Consider the following 16,001-nt stretch of genomic DNA (forward strand, 5'->3'; position numbering starts at 1 on the left):
TACAACAGGTAAGAGAAATTAAGTTCTTAGGGGTATGGTTTCAGGAAAAGTTGTTATGGAACACACACATAAACAATGTGTCAGCAGAAATAGCAAGGAAAATTGGCGCCCTCTATCGAATTAAACATCTATTGCCCCAATGGCTAAGAAGCACACTTTATTACGCGCTAATTTATCCTGCAACAGGTAAGCGAAAAAGGTAGCGAAAGGTAGCGAAACAGGTAGCGAAAAATAAGCCGATCGAGAACAGCGCTATAGGTTTACGCATCGGCAATGATACACTACAACAGGTAAGAGAAATTAAGTTCTTAGGGGTATGGTTTCAGGAAAAGTTGTTATGGAACACACACATAAACAATGTGTCAGCAGAAATAGCAAGGAAAATTGGCGCCCTCTATCGAATTAAACATCTATTGCCCCAATGGCTAAGAAGCACACTTTATTACGCGCTAATTTATCCTGCACTTTATTACTGTTTGTTCGTATGTGGATTAACTAGCTCGACAAATTACACGAGAATTTATGCAGTACAAAAAAGAGCCGTGCGTTTCATTACGAATTCTACGGCAGTGTCTTCAGAGACTTTTCGGGAATTAAAAATAATGCCAATACGTCATCTATACACTTTAAAGCTTGGGTTACATGCGTACAATAGCTTCTATTCAGGTACAATTCGGCTAAACACCACAACTGAGCGCTACCCACTACGGAAGCTTAATTTATCTGTCTACCCGTATAGTCGTACGAACTATGGCATGCAGGCGACTGATTATTTGTTACCAAATTTTTGAAACAATATGAGCCACTTGTTTACTTCTTTTCAAGCATTTCCTGTATACAAAAGAACACTGATGGAAGCATTGCTGAATGTAGATATATTAACCTCTGTAGATTAATTCATTAAAAGAATGACTGGAACCAGTATTAGTGAAATTGTCCTGTGGATGTTTAAGGTTGATGTTTAAGGTTGTTGATATTGTGATGTTAAAATTGACCAAAATATATGTTATTCTTGTGTTGTCAAAATCGCTGTGACTGCTTGTAGAAGACCAGGTTCCTCGTCAGGGATCCTAATCCTTTTTGTACCTGGCCCTCATTTCCTTCGGAAATAAAATAAAATCAAATCAAAATCAAAATATATCAGTTGAGAGCTAGCAGTCGCATTGTAAATGTCTCATCCTGTCCTTGGCTGCTTGTGTTTCACTATGGCCATGCTTGCTATTGCAAACAACAGAAAACAAAAATAGACCATAGAAAAACACAAAAACAGCGACCTAAAAAGCTGCCTGTTCTAGTGCTCACATGAAGGCAATGCAATGAGGTAACATGTTCCATTCATGAACTGTGCATAGTAGTACATATCACAACGGCAACCGATTATTCAGATTTTTCTTGAAGTACTTTGTTTTTTGGAGGTAGATGGGTAGAAATGGGTTTTTGGAGCTTTGTTTGCACAGTCTATTATTGGAGCTTTATGTGATTCCCCTCCTGAGATACTTTAAGATTGCTCATGCTGTGCAGTTTGTTGATTTTAAAACTGTACTGTGCTGAGGTACAAAAAGAGAATAGTCATATCTGCATTTGAGTACATAGGAATAATTTGTAAGTACTTTCCTTGTTGACATTAATATTTGCACCAGATCACAATATTTTTTATTGATGGAAAATGTAAATGAATATATTTATTCGCTTACCAAACAATGCACAAATGTCTTCTTTTCTAGTGAGATATTCCCTGTTCACCAGACATAAATGTGGAAAAGCTAAAGGGGCACAATGATGGTTGAGTCTAGCGTTGCTTTTTGCCACTTCACATATATTCACTGTTATTCGCGTGCATATGTAGGAATAGGAAAGTAGAGCATGCACATAAAAAAATTCGTATGCAGCCACACATATGGTTCAAAAGATTGTGGCAACCGCATCGCAGGATGAGGGAACCGGTCGGGACCGTGGGGGCGTTCCCCGATGGATTTAAAAACCGGGCAAAAAGGGAAGAGGGGTAGTTGTTTTGCTGGATGCAAGCTGTTGTCTGTGAATAAACCCGGTATGTTGGTTTGAATCTCTGTTGTGCTGCTTGTTCCTTCGCGCACGGAACGGATGGGCTGACGCCCCGAGGTTGTGGGAACTTAGGTTTCCACAACTGGCGCCCAACGTGGGGCGTCAGCCCGTCCGTTCCGTGCGCGAAGGAACAAGCATCACAACAGAGATTCTGAATTCGTTCGGGCATTGCAGAATCTGTACAGCAGAGCGGATCCCACTGCTACGGAAGAGCAGCGCGTCGCACGGACTATCCGTCAGTGCCACCCGCGCTTCCGGCCCTACTTAAGAGCCCATCGCTTTACAACCCTTGAGGCGTTGGCCCAGGAGACTCGTTCAATACAAGGCGACCTCCTGGCATAGCTTGAATATCGGCCCCCTCCGCCCCCGGAGCTAGCGTTGAACCGCGCTGCGCGTGGTCGGGAGGAGCCGCCTCGGTCGAACGCCTGCATGCAACAGGTTTGGGTGACAACCCCCGTAATTCGTACAATGCGGAGTCATCCCACCGAGCCCTAGATCCGTTCCACTATGACCAGAGGACGATCCCCGCAGGAACGAGCCTTGACAGACCCGTCCCGCCCCGAAGTCGCGGTCAACCTGGCATTTCAGCTAGCGAAACCCAACGGCAGCGGGAGCGGCATAATCCTGCGCCCCCGCAGCCACGAGCAGCCACAACGGCTGTTGGAATTGCGGCAGCCCTGACCATTTTCGTCGGGAATGCCCGCGACAACGGCCAAACACCCGTAATGTGCCATCGGGAAACGGTCGCGGCCGGCGTCCATGAATGCTCGCTCAACGACGTTGGCAAGTTGTGAAAAAAGCGAGCAGACGGTTACTATCCGTGGCCTTGATCAGTCAAAAACTAGCTTTGCAAGCAGTAAGATACCGCAAAGAGATGTTTTGGCTCCTCTTGCTTTTTCTGTCCGAGATTACATCGAGGATAAGGAACCAAACATCGCAGTTCGAATTTTGGGTAAAGATTACATCGCCCTTATCGACACGGGAGCTACGCGCTTTCCCTTATCGGGGACAGTGTTTACGAGCATTGCGTATCACGGCATGTGGAATTGCAATTCACAGATGTCACTCTTCGTCTTGCTTCCAATGACGCCGTTCCAGCACAGGCTGCAGTTGTGCTCTGGATACGTTTTGATGGGAGACGACGAAAGCAGCGCTTCGTGCACCTTCCTGGCCTGGCAGTTCCTGTTATTCTGGGCAGAGACTTCATCATCCGGCAGAAGTTGGTGCTGGACCTGCCCAATGGAGGATTCGTGTACAGTGCTGGACAAAAGTTTACGGAACGCGCGAGCGGCGTATTTTCTCTGGGCAGAGACACCCTAGCGGCGAGCGGAAGCGGGCGAGTCCACGCGTTCAGAGGGATGAAAGAGTGCGCTTGTGGCGACCCACCGTGCTAGTAGTGTTAACTTTGCTTTTCCGTGTAACGAACGCCAAAATGGCTTCGTTTTCGGTCTGCTGCACCGAGCGCGAGTGGAAGTACCTCCGCTATCGGAGAGATAACAGGGCGCTAAGATGAATTGAGGTGACAACCGGCTGCAGTGCCTAGCTTATTTCTTTTTTTACGCCTCAGCGTAATGCAGCTGACACGGCCTGCGCAGAGCCCGGACTTAAACATCATCGAAAACGTCTGGGGCAGTCTGAAGAATAGGATGAGCAAGAGTCGGACGCCTACAAGGAGCAAGGACGCACTCTGGTAATTTATAGAAACAGAGTGGTCCTTGCTACGTGAAGACGTGGACCTTGTCCGTCGGCTATACGCTTCCCTTCCTGTGCGTATGGCCCCAGTTATTGCTGCGAAAGGGGGCCGACAAAGTATCGAGACAGTATCGTCTCCCCCTGCCTCTTTTTTTGTGTGGGTGATCAAGGGTATACGCTCTTTTCTTCTGTTTTTGTCTAATAAAAAAATAAAAACGCTAGGCACTGCGAGCCCGTTGTCACCTCAATTCATCTTAGCGCCCTGTTATCTCTTCCATAGCGGGGAGACTTCCTTCCCGCGATAGCCACTCGCACTCGCGCTCGGTGCAGTAGACCGAAAACGATCACAAGCGATCGCTGATACGGTTAGGCTTTATCTGCCCGACCTTAACAGACCATTTGTTGTGCAAACAGGTGCAAGCCCCGGCGTCGGGAACTTGGCGCCCCCATCGCCCGGCAGCAGCCGCAGTAGCCCCCTCCTGCACCAACGGTTGGGTCGCCGCAGGAGGGAGACCCCCACGTATAGCTGTGCGTGGCTTTCCCGTGTCTGGGGAAAGGGGGATCCTGGCAGTTGAGTGGACTCGGAGGTTTGGTTGGACCCTTCGGGGCCCCTCCGGGAAAGCAACACACTGCTTTGGCCCCTGCTTCCCATAGACGGGTGGTCCTGGAAGGCCCGGCCAGGACTATTCAGCTAGTCGCCATCTACTTTTCACTACCTTTTCCTTCTGCCTTCTCCTCTCTTCCCCTTTCTCATTTCACCTTCTTTGGCGGCAAGGGTCAACCGTGTGCAGTTCTTTCACCTCTTGCGAAGCTGCACTTGGGTATAGTGCGAACGTACCTGTTATCGCGTGGAGCGCGATCCCGTGGTTGGGTTCCGTGGTGGACGGCAGGGCATTTGCACAGAACATTGCATATTATTTTATGGCATCACGTAACCCTAAAAGAAACGATCGGGACCGAAAACGGTTCCGCACCGAAGGACAAGCAATGAATTTCTTAGAGACACCTGCGGAAACGTGGTTTCCAAAGTTTTTGATAATTCATGCTGACAATGACACTGGTACTTTAGGCAAGTTATCACCATTTGTGACAGCCAAGGTTATCGAACAAGCAATTGGGAAGTCGTATCAGGCCAGGAAACTTCGTACAGGGGATATCCAGATTGAGGTGCAAACCAAGCAGCAGAGTACAGCTTTAGAGTCACTGAAACAGATTGGCGATATACCTGTGACGGTAACGCCTCACAGAACACTGAACACAGTGAAGGGCGTAATCTCACAAGACGAGCTGCTGGACTGTTCAGAGTCTGAGATTGAGGACGGTTTGACGGAAGAGGGTGTTGTTTCTGCAAAAAGAATAACCATGCGCAGAGAGGGCAGAGAGATTCCCACAAAACATGTAATCCTTTCGTTTAAGCGTCACACACTCCCATCGACCATAAAAGCCGGCTATCTCAACTGTCACGTTAGACCCTTTATTCCCAACCCGAAGCGCTGTTTCAAATGCCAGCGCTTTGGGCACAGCTCACAGACTTGTCGGGGACAGACGACATGCCCGAAATGCTCTGGAAAGGACCACATGTCAGAAACCTGCCAGAATGACTTTAAATGTGTGAACTGCCAGGGTGGGCACCCAGTATATTCCAGGTCCTGCCCTCGATGGCAAGACGAAAAACAACTCCTCAAGATCAGAACGGAACAGAACATTTCATACAAAGCAGCTAAGGCCCAACTAGAGTTCCAGAAGAAAGGTTCTTTCTCTGAGGTGGTGCGCAGGGGAGTGGCGCCCCTCAGAGTGTCCGTGGAGACCCAAACCGTTGGGCCTCCACTCCACACTCCCCAACAAAAGGAGAAGGACATGGAAATGTCCCCTCCTCCAGTATCTCCTTCCAGCCAAGTGGCTGGTAGTACTAACGAGGTGGCAACAGCTTCCGTAGAGGCTGCTGGCAACCTCTCCATCTGGGAGGGCAGCACTCAGTGCTCGCCTCTAAATACAAGCCATAGTATGGACGTCGACGACGATGACTGCTCGTCGCAGAAGTCGTCGTCGAGTCTTCCTTCTTTTTCCCAGGCTATGGAGAAAAGAGAAAAAGAGAAGGGCAGAGGTAGAGGTATAAAACCCAAAGATCAGCAAAGGGTACCTGCACCTAGAGTACAGCCCCCTTAACCACAATACAAACATGAAAAGACAGTCAATGTCCGCACACATCCGAGGTACTGTGCAGTGTTATGCGCTTCTATTTGTTTTGCCCGTCCTTTTCCCTGCTATGGACCAGGCTATCTGGCAGTGGAATTGTCGAGGATTCTATTCCAATTTAGAAGATATTAAGGACATTCTAGACAAGAATAACACTATTTGTGCATGCCTACAAGAAACTTATCTAAGTCCACAAAACATGAATCCCCTCCGGCACTATAACATGTTTAGGAAAGACCGCATGAACAACGCACGAACAGCTGGCGGTGTGGCTGTGATCGTACCACGGTCACTTCCGGCTAAAGAAATTTCTGTTGCAAGTCAGTTAGAAGCTGTTGCAGTCCAAATCTGTCTAAACAAACTTGTAACTGTCTGTTCTGTGTACCTCCCTCCTTCAGAAAGAATATTACAAGCAGACATTGAGAATGTATTAGACCAACTCCCACCTCCTTTCATTGTCTTGGGAGACTTTAATGCACACAACTATCTGTGGGGGAGCTCTAAAGTCGATAGTCGGGGGAAAATTCTAGAGAGGATCTTACTTGCTCGACCCATATGTCTTCTTAACACGGGTTCACCAACATACCTCCACACAGCCACACAGTCCTTCTCCGCCATTGACTTGTCCTTTTGCAGCCCATCGCTGTTCCCAGACATTGCGTGGGCAGCGATGACAAATCCGATGGGCAGTGATCACTTCCCAGTGAAGTTGACGTATGTTTCAAGTACAAGTACAATAACAACACGTCAGCCTCGCTGGAAGCTCCGAGAAGCCAACTGGAGTTTATTCAAAGAACAATCAGAGTTCACTCCAGTATCTTTTAATGGAATGTCGATAGACGACACCAACAATTTTATTACCAATGCTATGTTGGAAGCTGCAGTTCAGAGCATCCCGCAGACCTCTTCCCGACTACCTAGGCATCCAAAGCCATGGTGGACAAAGGACTGTGAGGACACACGGAAGCAACAAAATCGCGCTTGGGGTGTCTTTCGTAGGTATCCCACACCACAGAACCTCTTAACTTTTAAAAAGGCACGTGCTAAGGCAAGGTGGACACGGCGCCAGGCCAAACGGTCCTCCTGGCGCAATTTTGTCTCGTCTTTAACGCACAAGACCCCATCAAAGATAGTGTGGGACAGAATCAGAAAGATCAAAGGAGAGTACAGAAGTTTTTCTGTCCCTCTGCTTGAGGTAAATGGAACTCCATGCCAGAGCCTAAATGAACAAGCTGATGTATTGGGTCAGCACTTTCACAATATATCAAATTCCTCCCATTACACAGACAAATTCTTAAGTGTCAAGCGACGTGAAGAACAGCGAATTGTCACAACAACGGGAGATGAGAACTGTGCATATAACCAACCTTTCACTGCCCGTGAGCTCCTGCAGGCACTATCATCAGTAAATGTTAGTGCTCCGGGCCCAGATCGAATTACGTACTCCATGCTTGTCCATTTGTCAGAAAAATCCAAAGAAGGTTTGCTGAAGTTTTTCAATGACGTCTGGGATAGTGGGCAAATGCCGTCAGCATGGAAGGTCGCTACAGTAATTCCTCTCCTGAAACCAGGAAAAGACCCATCAAACCCTACAAGCTATAGGCCCATTGCTCTCACTAGTTGTATTGGAAAAACTTTTGAGAGAATGGTTAATAACAGGCTGGTGTATTACCTCGAAGTGAATAACTGCCTAGACAATAATCAATGCGGTTTTCGAGCTGCGCGCTCTACTACCGATCATCTTGTCCGCTTGGAAACCGCAATCAGAGAGGCATTTGTCAGGCGGAGTCACTGTGTCTCGGTATTTTTTGACCTAGAGAAAGCGTATGATACTGCGTGGCGGTATGGTATCATACGAGATCTGCATTCCCTAGGCATAAGAGGCCGACTTTTACGTTGTGTCGTCAACTTTCTTCACGGGAGAACCTTCAGGGTACAGTTGGGCTCCACCCTGTCAAGGCCATTTGTTCAGGAAAACGGAGTACCTCAGGGTTCAGTTCTCAGTGTGACTCTTTTTATTGTGAAAATGAATTCAATAGCTACCGCAATTCCTCCTTCTGTATCTTACTCGCTGTACGTCGATGATGTTCAAATCTCCTACTCCTCGACAAATTTGAATACATGTGAGAGGCAGCTACAGCTGACGATAAACAGACTTGTCAGATGGGCTGACCAAAATGGATTTAAGTTCTCCCCAGAAAAGACTGTGTGTGTCCTATTTTCCAGAAAAAGAGGACTACTTCAAAGCCCAACACTGTCCATCAATGGTCGGGACCTTGCAGTCCAGGACGAACACAAATTCCTGGGAATGGTCTTTGACAAAAAACTCACTTTCTTGCCACACATCAAAGAACTGAAAACAAAATGTATGAAATCGTTGGCTTTGATGAAGGTTATATCACACAAGACCTGGGGAGCAGACAGAGATATGCTGCACAAAATATACATCTCAGTAATTAGGTCCAAGATGGACTACGGTTCTGTAGTATATGGTTCCGCTCGACCGTCTGTCCTTAAGTTAATTGACCCTATACATCATCAAGGGCTACGGTTAGCGCTTGGAGCTTTCCGAACCTCACCAGTGGAGAGTTTGTACGTAGAGTGCAACGAATGGTCTTTGGAGAGACGTCGTTGCTACCTCAGTATTCTCTACGCCCTTAAAATTAAAAGCTATCATCAACACCCTGCATTGTCTAGTGTCCAGGGCACACAATTTTGTCGACTTTTCATAAGTAGATCATCAGTTGTACGTCCGTTCAGCATGAGGGTATCACACTATCAAGAACTCTACGATTTCTCTTGTCGGGATTCTTGGATCTTAGAATCCGGAATGGAAGTTCCCCCGTGGCAGCCAAAACCTGGCTACAATTATTCCCTAACAAAGTATGACAAGAAGGCTACATCGCCCCTAGTTCTTCAACAGGAGTTTGAGGAATTGAAACACTCCTTTGGGGATCACGTGGAAATATACACAGATGGATCACGAACCACTAGCAGCGTTTCGTGTGCCATGATCTCTGCAGCAGTGACAAGGTCGCATCGCCTAAATCCAGTCGCATCTATTTTTACGGCCGAAGTGTACGCAATTATCTTAGCCCTGAATTTCATCTTGCAAACCAGCATTAGATCTGCTGTAATCTATACAGATTCTCTAAGCTCTCTACACGCCCTGCACAGTCTGCAGAGAACCAAGAATCTGTTGGTTAAGAGAGCGCTTTCCTTGGTAAGTAGAGTCATAAATAGAGGTTACAGACTAACATTTTGCTGGGTGCCCAGCCATATGGGTATCCCAGGAAACGAACAGGCAGATCGAGCTGCTTCAGCAGCCCTTACCTTAGACATCAGTCCACTTGACATGCCCTTTCACGACTTCAGACGGGTTCTAAAATGCGCCATTAACACAAAATGGCAAGAATTCTGGGATTCACAAACACAGAACAAACTTCACCTAATAAAGCCACACATCAGTCATCACACGGACACATTGGAACACCGCTTCTGTGATGTCCTGAGGCACAGACTCAGAATTGGACACACTTTCCTATCACATGGCTTTCTACTTCGTGGGGAGGAGCCGCCACAGTGCACTCTCTGTGACGAGCCAATTTCTATTGTACACATTTTGATATCGTGTCCAAAACACGAACCTCATCGAAATCGTCACTTCACTGAGTGCTACAAGTACTTTTTACCTCTTCACCCAACTCTTCTACTGGGTGATGAGCCTTTTGTTCCTTTCGAGAACATTTTGAGTTTCTTTAGAGATATAGGAATGCTTAGGAACTTGTAACTTTTAGCTAAATTTTTTATAACAACCTCTATGTCTAGATTTGCTTCTCTGTCTTAATTCCATCATTTTACTTTTACTTCTAGGTTGAGTCATTTACAACCATAGTTTTTGGCGCTCTATGGTCTCAGTCGCTTTTGCGCCAAAAACCTCCAATTATCATCATCAACAGGTGCAAGCGATTATGGTGTTGGCGCAGTTCTCTTGCAGGAGCATGACGCTACTCTTTGTCCAGTGGCTTTTGCAAGTCGCACGCTGAATCCGGCAGAACGGAACTACTCCGTGACGGAAAAGGTGTGCTTGGCGATCATCTTCGCTTTCAGGAAGTTCGACCTTTACCTGGACGGCAGTACCTTCACTGTCCAGACTGACCACCAGGCACTTTCTTGGCTGCAGCGGCTCCATAACCCGTCTGGACGACTTGCCAGCTGGGGCCTGACGCTACAAGGCTACTCCTTCAACGTGGAGTACAGGCGGGGCTCAACGAACGTTGTCGCAGACGCGCTGTCCCGCGCGCCTCTACCGGAGGGGGAAGAGGAAGACACCGAGGCGCCTTCTCAACTTCTGGCAGCAGCACAGGTGGCACGAGACGTATCTTCGTCTTGGGGCACGGTTGTGAGCAGAGAGCAGCTCCTAGACGCTCAGAGAGCGGACGGCCTTTGTCAGCGGGTGTCGCAGTGGATAGCTGAGCAAGACTCGGCGGACACCGGAACGACTGACGGACGGCACGACACCTATCTGCTGGGCGAGGATGGCATCCTGTTCAGATGCATACCCCAGGCGGATGAGGGCGACGGCTCAGCCCCGTTCAGAGTCGTGGTGCCACGGAAGTTGCGTAAGTCTTTAATACCATACTTTCATGACTCTGCTTTGGCAGGTCAAAGCAGCGGCAGGAAAACTTATGAAAAGTTGTGTCGTGTTGCGACATGGCCAGGAATGAGGCAGGATGTAACAAAGTATGTTCGTACTTGTCCCGTATGCTAGAGAGGGAAACCTCATGGTGGTTTACCCCATGGGCGCTTACAGCCTGTTCAGAGCAATAGACCCTGGCAGATACTTGCTTGTGATGTGATGGGACCATTTCCCAGTAGTGCTAGAGGTAACCAGTATTTGTTCGTGGTTACTGATCATTTCACGAAATGGGTTGAGCTGTTTTCTCTCAGGACACTGACTTCATAGAGAGTGTGGGAAAAGCTACTCGACACCTTTTGCCGGTTCGGGTTTCCCACACAGATGATCACCGACAACGCAGGCTACTTTACAAGTAACGTGTTCTCAGATTCTTGCGCTGTCTTAGGTATCCAGCATAAGAAGACTTCCCCGTATCACCCTCCGGCTAACATTACCGAACGTGTTAATTGGAACCTGAAAATGATGTTGGTTGCTTTTACTAGCCAGCACCACCGTGATTGGGATCTTCGCCTGGCTGAGCTGGCGTTCGCTACACGGACGACGGTCACCAGATCTACAGGCTTCACCCCGGCGTTTCTGAACTTGGGACGAGAGGCCCCTTTTCCAGTGGTGAATGCTCTAGGCCTCCGGGATGGTGCAACCCGGCCTCCTTATTCAAGGTTTGCTGAGGACCTCCGGAGTCGACTGGACGATGCTGCCCGGACGGCTCGGGAGAACCTGGACGTCGCAAGGTTGGATCAGGCTCGCCAGTACAACCGTGGACGTCGGAACCTCACCTACAGCGTCGGTGACCTCGTCCTTCGACGGACTCACCCGCTAAGTGATGCGTCACGAGGCTGCGCAGCTTCACTCGCAGATAGGTGGGATGGCCCCTTCGAGGTTAGTGCGTGCTCCTCCGGCCTCACGTACAGACTTCGTCGCTGCAATACCGGCGAAGAGACTGGGCCGGTTCGCATCTCGGACTTGAAGTCTTACCACCTCCGAGACCCTGACGGAGAGGAGCCCGATTTGCAACCTGCCTCCCTCTAGGACCTGGACCTGGATCCCGTACCCGGATCTGCGTCCAGCCGCTACGACTTGCGTCCCCGCAAGCGGCGCATGTAGTTGCCACTATCTCCATCGCTAAGCATAGTGCTTGTGATTTAGTGCTTTAGTAGTGTGATATCTGTTGCACAGTTTTCCTCTGTTTGTCCTAGGGAGTGCCCTTCGGGCGCTTATGGCTTAGGGATACCCTCTTACCGTGTTCCCTGTACATCTTTTCGTAGGCATCATGCGGCGCTCTTCGGCACTCTCGACAAGGCGACGACCTGCCGAATCCTCCAGACCAGGCGGACACGGCCGTTCCAGCGGCAGGCTTCGTCGGACAGAGTCTTCCCCTCAGCACCACTCCGTCTCGACATGGACTGTTGTCGCCAATGGCCAACCCGTCTCGTGGGCCTCACGTACCCGTTGGAACAACCAGCTCCGACCCTTAAGGGGCGATGACCTAACCCGTACTCCAGTTCCGTTCCGAGGGTTGACGCTGGCCGAGCGCCACCCGGCTGACCCACTCCAGCCGCTGACTGCAGAGGAGAGGAGACTGCTTTGCCCAACGTGCCAACTCCCTGATGTCCACAGGGCAACTCATCGCAGAGAGCCCCTCCATCAAGCCCGCACCGAGGCCGCCCGCACCGCTGGTGATCTAAATTCTGCCCTGGCCACAATCAGCCGTCTCAAACCAGAAGTTCTCGCTGAGTCGGGGCCCTCCCGACCACCCATTCCACCCCAGACGGCGCAGGCACCTCTCTCCACTGAAGACATCCTACTTGACCTCCCCGAGGACCTGATGTCTGTGTAAGCTAAACGGAGGGGGAGTGTGGCAACCGCATCGCAGGCTGATAGCGACACCGGAGGCAACCGGTCGGGACCGTGGGGGCGTTCCCCGATGGATTTAAAAACCGGGCAAAAAGGGAAGAGGGGCAGTTGTTTTGCTGGATGCAAGCTGTTGTCTGTGAATAAACCCGGTATGTTGGTTTGAATCTCTGTTGTGCTGCTTGTTCCTTCGCGCACGGAACGGACGGGCAGACGCCCCGAGGTTGTGGGAACTTAGGTTTCCACAAGATTAATTAGATGATGTCCAAGCATATATAATTGTGCTTCATGTGCAATAGGTATGCTAACGCATTGCTTCCATTAAGTCTTTTTATTTATTTTTTAAAATTATTTTTATAATTTTATTTTTATTTTATATCAATTTTATATTACTTATTGTATACTTATTTTTATAAATTTGATAAATTAAAAACTCAAGTTACACGGGCCCTGTAAGAGTGCTGTTTGCAAATGGTTTGGTAACGTGTCTCCAACTGTAAAGGGAAGAGGCAATCGAGAATGCTGCAGACAGGGTTGCAACTTACATATTGCTTATCATGTCCTACATGATAAATATTACATACAAAGTGATTTGTACAATAATTCCTGAGCACGGAATTAATTCCGAGGCTGGCCAGTGGTGTCACCCAGGACGATAAGTCACATAATTGCCTCTAGCACTTTTACACCCCATGTGCTGAGTTGTGAATTGAAACAGCAGTCTACAGAAGGATAAGGTGCACCTGATTTCTAGGATCTATGCTATGCCCTAACTCTTCAAACCCCACATTTCTAAAAACACCATTTCTAAGTGGCAATATGTGCTCTGGTACTTCTTTTGCGTCTGCATAGTGTGCAACCACATGGCTTCTGGAGCTTTCGTGTGCATGTTTTTGGGCTACGGTGCTCATTACAAACAATATCCAGATGTTAGACATAAAATGCAGTAATTTGTAGCGTGCTACACAACGCAGCGTGACATGGGAGTGTGTGATTCAAAGAAAGCTTCTGGAAAATGCACAGAATCCCACAAAAAGTTTGAAATGTGATTTGTATTTCGTTTTACGTCTCTCGTCGTTACATACCATCGTCGATGGTGTTGCACATTGATATATCGTACATAAAACTTGTCCCATAGCAGTATGCGGTTTCTCATATACATAGCACAAAATAAAACGCTGTCGGCATTTTCTTGCTAAAACGGCTGTCGAAACGTCAGTCTCTACAATGGGCAAGTGCTGTAAAGGGGTTAACGCAGACGCGACTTGATACAAATTGTACGTGCTCACAAAACACAACATCCCACAGAGGTTGGTGCGCGAATGAGTCACAATGCCCGTTCGGGTGCATGTACGTCATAAAAATGGCTGCGCCCATGTGTGTTTCGGAATGAATTATCTATTTTTTTGACATGGGTATACCGAACTGAGAGAATGAAGGTGCATTTTGGGGAGAGCTGGATGTGGGCTTTCGGAATATCACAACCGTTTCGACTATTTGGGATATCTGCATAGCTGACCTTTAAACAAGCTCTCTTTCGGCAGGGATATGTTAAACACGCTCTACCGTGCATTGAGACTACTTCGCATGTTAAAGAAACCTTCAGCGAAACTCATTCGCAAACTGTAGCACTGCAGCGTCAATCGTGATCATTCCTGTGCCGCGTTGTAAGGTGACGAATTATCTCACCGTCGACTATCATCCCAAAAGTAATGCGGTGTAACATGTTACGAGATCGCGGACCTTGTTATCTATCGCCCACTTGGCACCTGGCTGAGTGGGTCCCGTATTTCTCGTTCGTGGGTTGGAGCCAGTATTGTAATATACATTGATAAACGATGCAGTAATGGTCAGGTAGTGGACGACTGAAGAATAGTTCCTTTTCTCGAACGAAGAGCATCTGTGAGAAGTTTGAAGGCGTTTTCACAGAGAACGTGTTACGAGATCGCGGACCTTGTTATCGGCCGCCCACTTGGCACCTGGCTGAGTGGGTCACGCATTTGTCGTTCGTGGGTTGGAGCCAATATTGTAATATACATTGATAAACGATGCAGTAATGGTCAGGTCGTGGACGACTGCATAATAGTTCCTTTTCTGGAACGAAGAGCATCTGTGAGAAGTTTGAAGGCGTTTTCACAGAGAACGTGTTACGAGATCGCAGACCATGTTATCTATCGCCCACTTGGCACCTGGCTGAGTGGGTCACGTATTTGTCGTTCGTGGGTTGGAGCCAATATTGTAATATACATTGATAAACGATGCAGTAATGGTCAGGTCGTGGACGACTGCATAATAGTTCCTTTTCTGGAACGAAGAGCATCTGTGAGAAGTTTGAAGGCGTTTTCACAGAGAACGTGTTACGAGATCGCGGACCTTGTTATCGGCCGCCCACTTGGCACCTGGCTGAGTGGGTCACGTATTTGTCGTTCGTGGGTTGGAGCCAATATTGTAATATACATTGATAAACGATGCACTAATGGTCAGGTCGTGGACGACTGCATAATAGTTCCTTTTCTGGAACGAAGAGCATCTGTGAGAAGTTTGAAGGCGTTTTCACAGAGAACGTGTTACGAGATCGCGGACCTTGTTATCTATCGCCCACTTGGCACCTGGCTGAGTGGGTCATGTATTTCTCGTTCGTGGGTTGGAGCCAATATTGTAATATACATTGATAAACGATGCAGTAATGGTCAGGTAGTGGACGACTGAAGAATAGTTCCTTTTCTGGAACGAAGAGCATCTGTGAGAAGTTTGAAGGCGTTTTCACAGAGAACGTGTTACGAGATCGCGGACCTTGTTATCGGCCGCCCACTTGGCACCAGGCTGAGTGGGTCACGTATTTCTCGTTCGTGGGTTGGAGCCAATATTGTAATATACATTGATAAACGATGCAGTAATGGTCAGGTCGTGGACGACTGCATAATAGTTCCTTTTCTGGAACGAAGAGCATCTGTGAGAAGTTTGAAGGCGTTTTCACAGAGAACGTGTTACGAGATCGCGGACCTTGTTATCTATCGCCCACTTGGCACCTGGCTGAGTGGGTCACGTATTTGTCGTTCGTGGGTTGGAACCAATATTGTAATATACGTTGATAAACGATGCAGTAATGGTCAGGTCGTGGACGACTGCATAATAGTTCCTTTTCTGGAACGAAGAGCATCTGTGAGAAGTTTGAAGGCGTTTTCACAGAGAACGTGTTACGAGATCGCGGACCTTGTTATCTATCGCCCACTTGGCACCTGGCTGAGTGGGTCACGTATTTCTCGTTCTTGGGTTGGAGCCAGTATTGTAATATACATTGATAAACGATGCAGTAATGGTCAGGTAGTGGACGACTGAAGAATAGTTCCTTTTCTGGAACGAAGAGCATCTGTGAGAAGTTTGAAGGCGTTTTCACAGAGAACGTGTTACGAGATCGCGGACCTTGTTATCTATCGCCCACTTGGCACCTGGCTGAGTGGGTCACGTATTTGTCGTTCGTGGGTTGGAGCCAATATTGTAA

The 16,001-nt window shown here is 48.1% G+C and overlaps 1 protein-coding gene across 1 annotated transcript; it reads left to right on the top strand.

Annotated features, from left to right (window-relative positions):
- The first annotated feature begins 4,740 nt into the window (after window positions 1-4,740).
- Window positions 4,741-5,919, top strand: LOC135386258 (uncharacterized). Its single transcript, XM_064616070.1, has one exon. It carries the CDS (start codon window positions 4,741-4,743, stop codon window positions 5,917-5,919), a length of 1,179 nt encoding a protein of 392 aa, XP_064472140.1.
- The last annotated feature ends 10,082 nt before the right edge of the window (window positions 5,920-16,001 follow it).

The sequence above is a fragment of the Ornithodoros turicata genome, chromosome 1 (genome assembly GCF_037126465.1).
Source record: "Ornithodoros turicata isolate Travis chromosome 1, ASM3712646v1, whole genome shotgun sequence".
Taxonomy (NCBI): Eukaryota; Metazoa; Arthropoda; class Arachnida; order Ixodida; family Argasidae; genus Ornithodoros; species Ornithodoros turicata.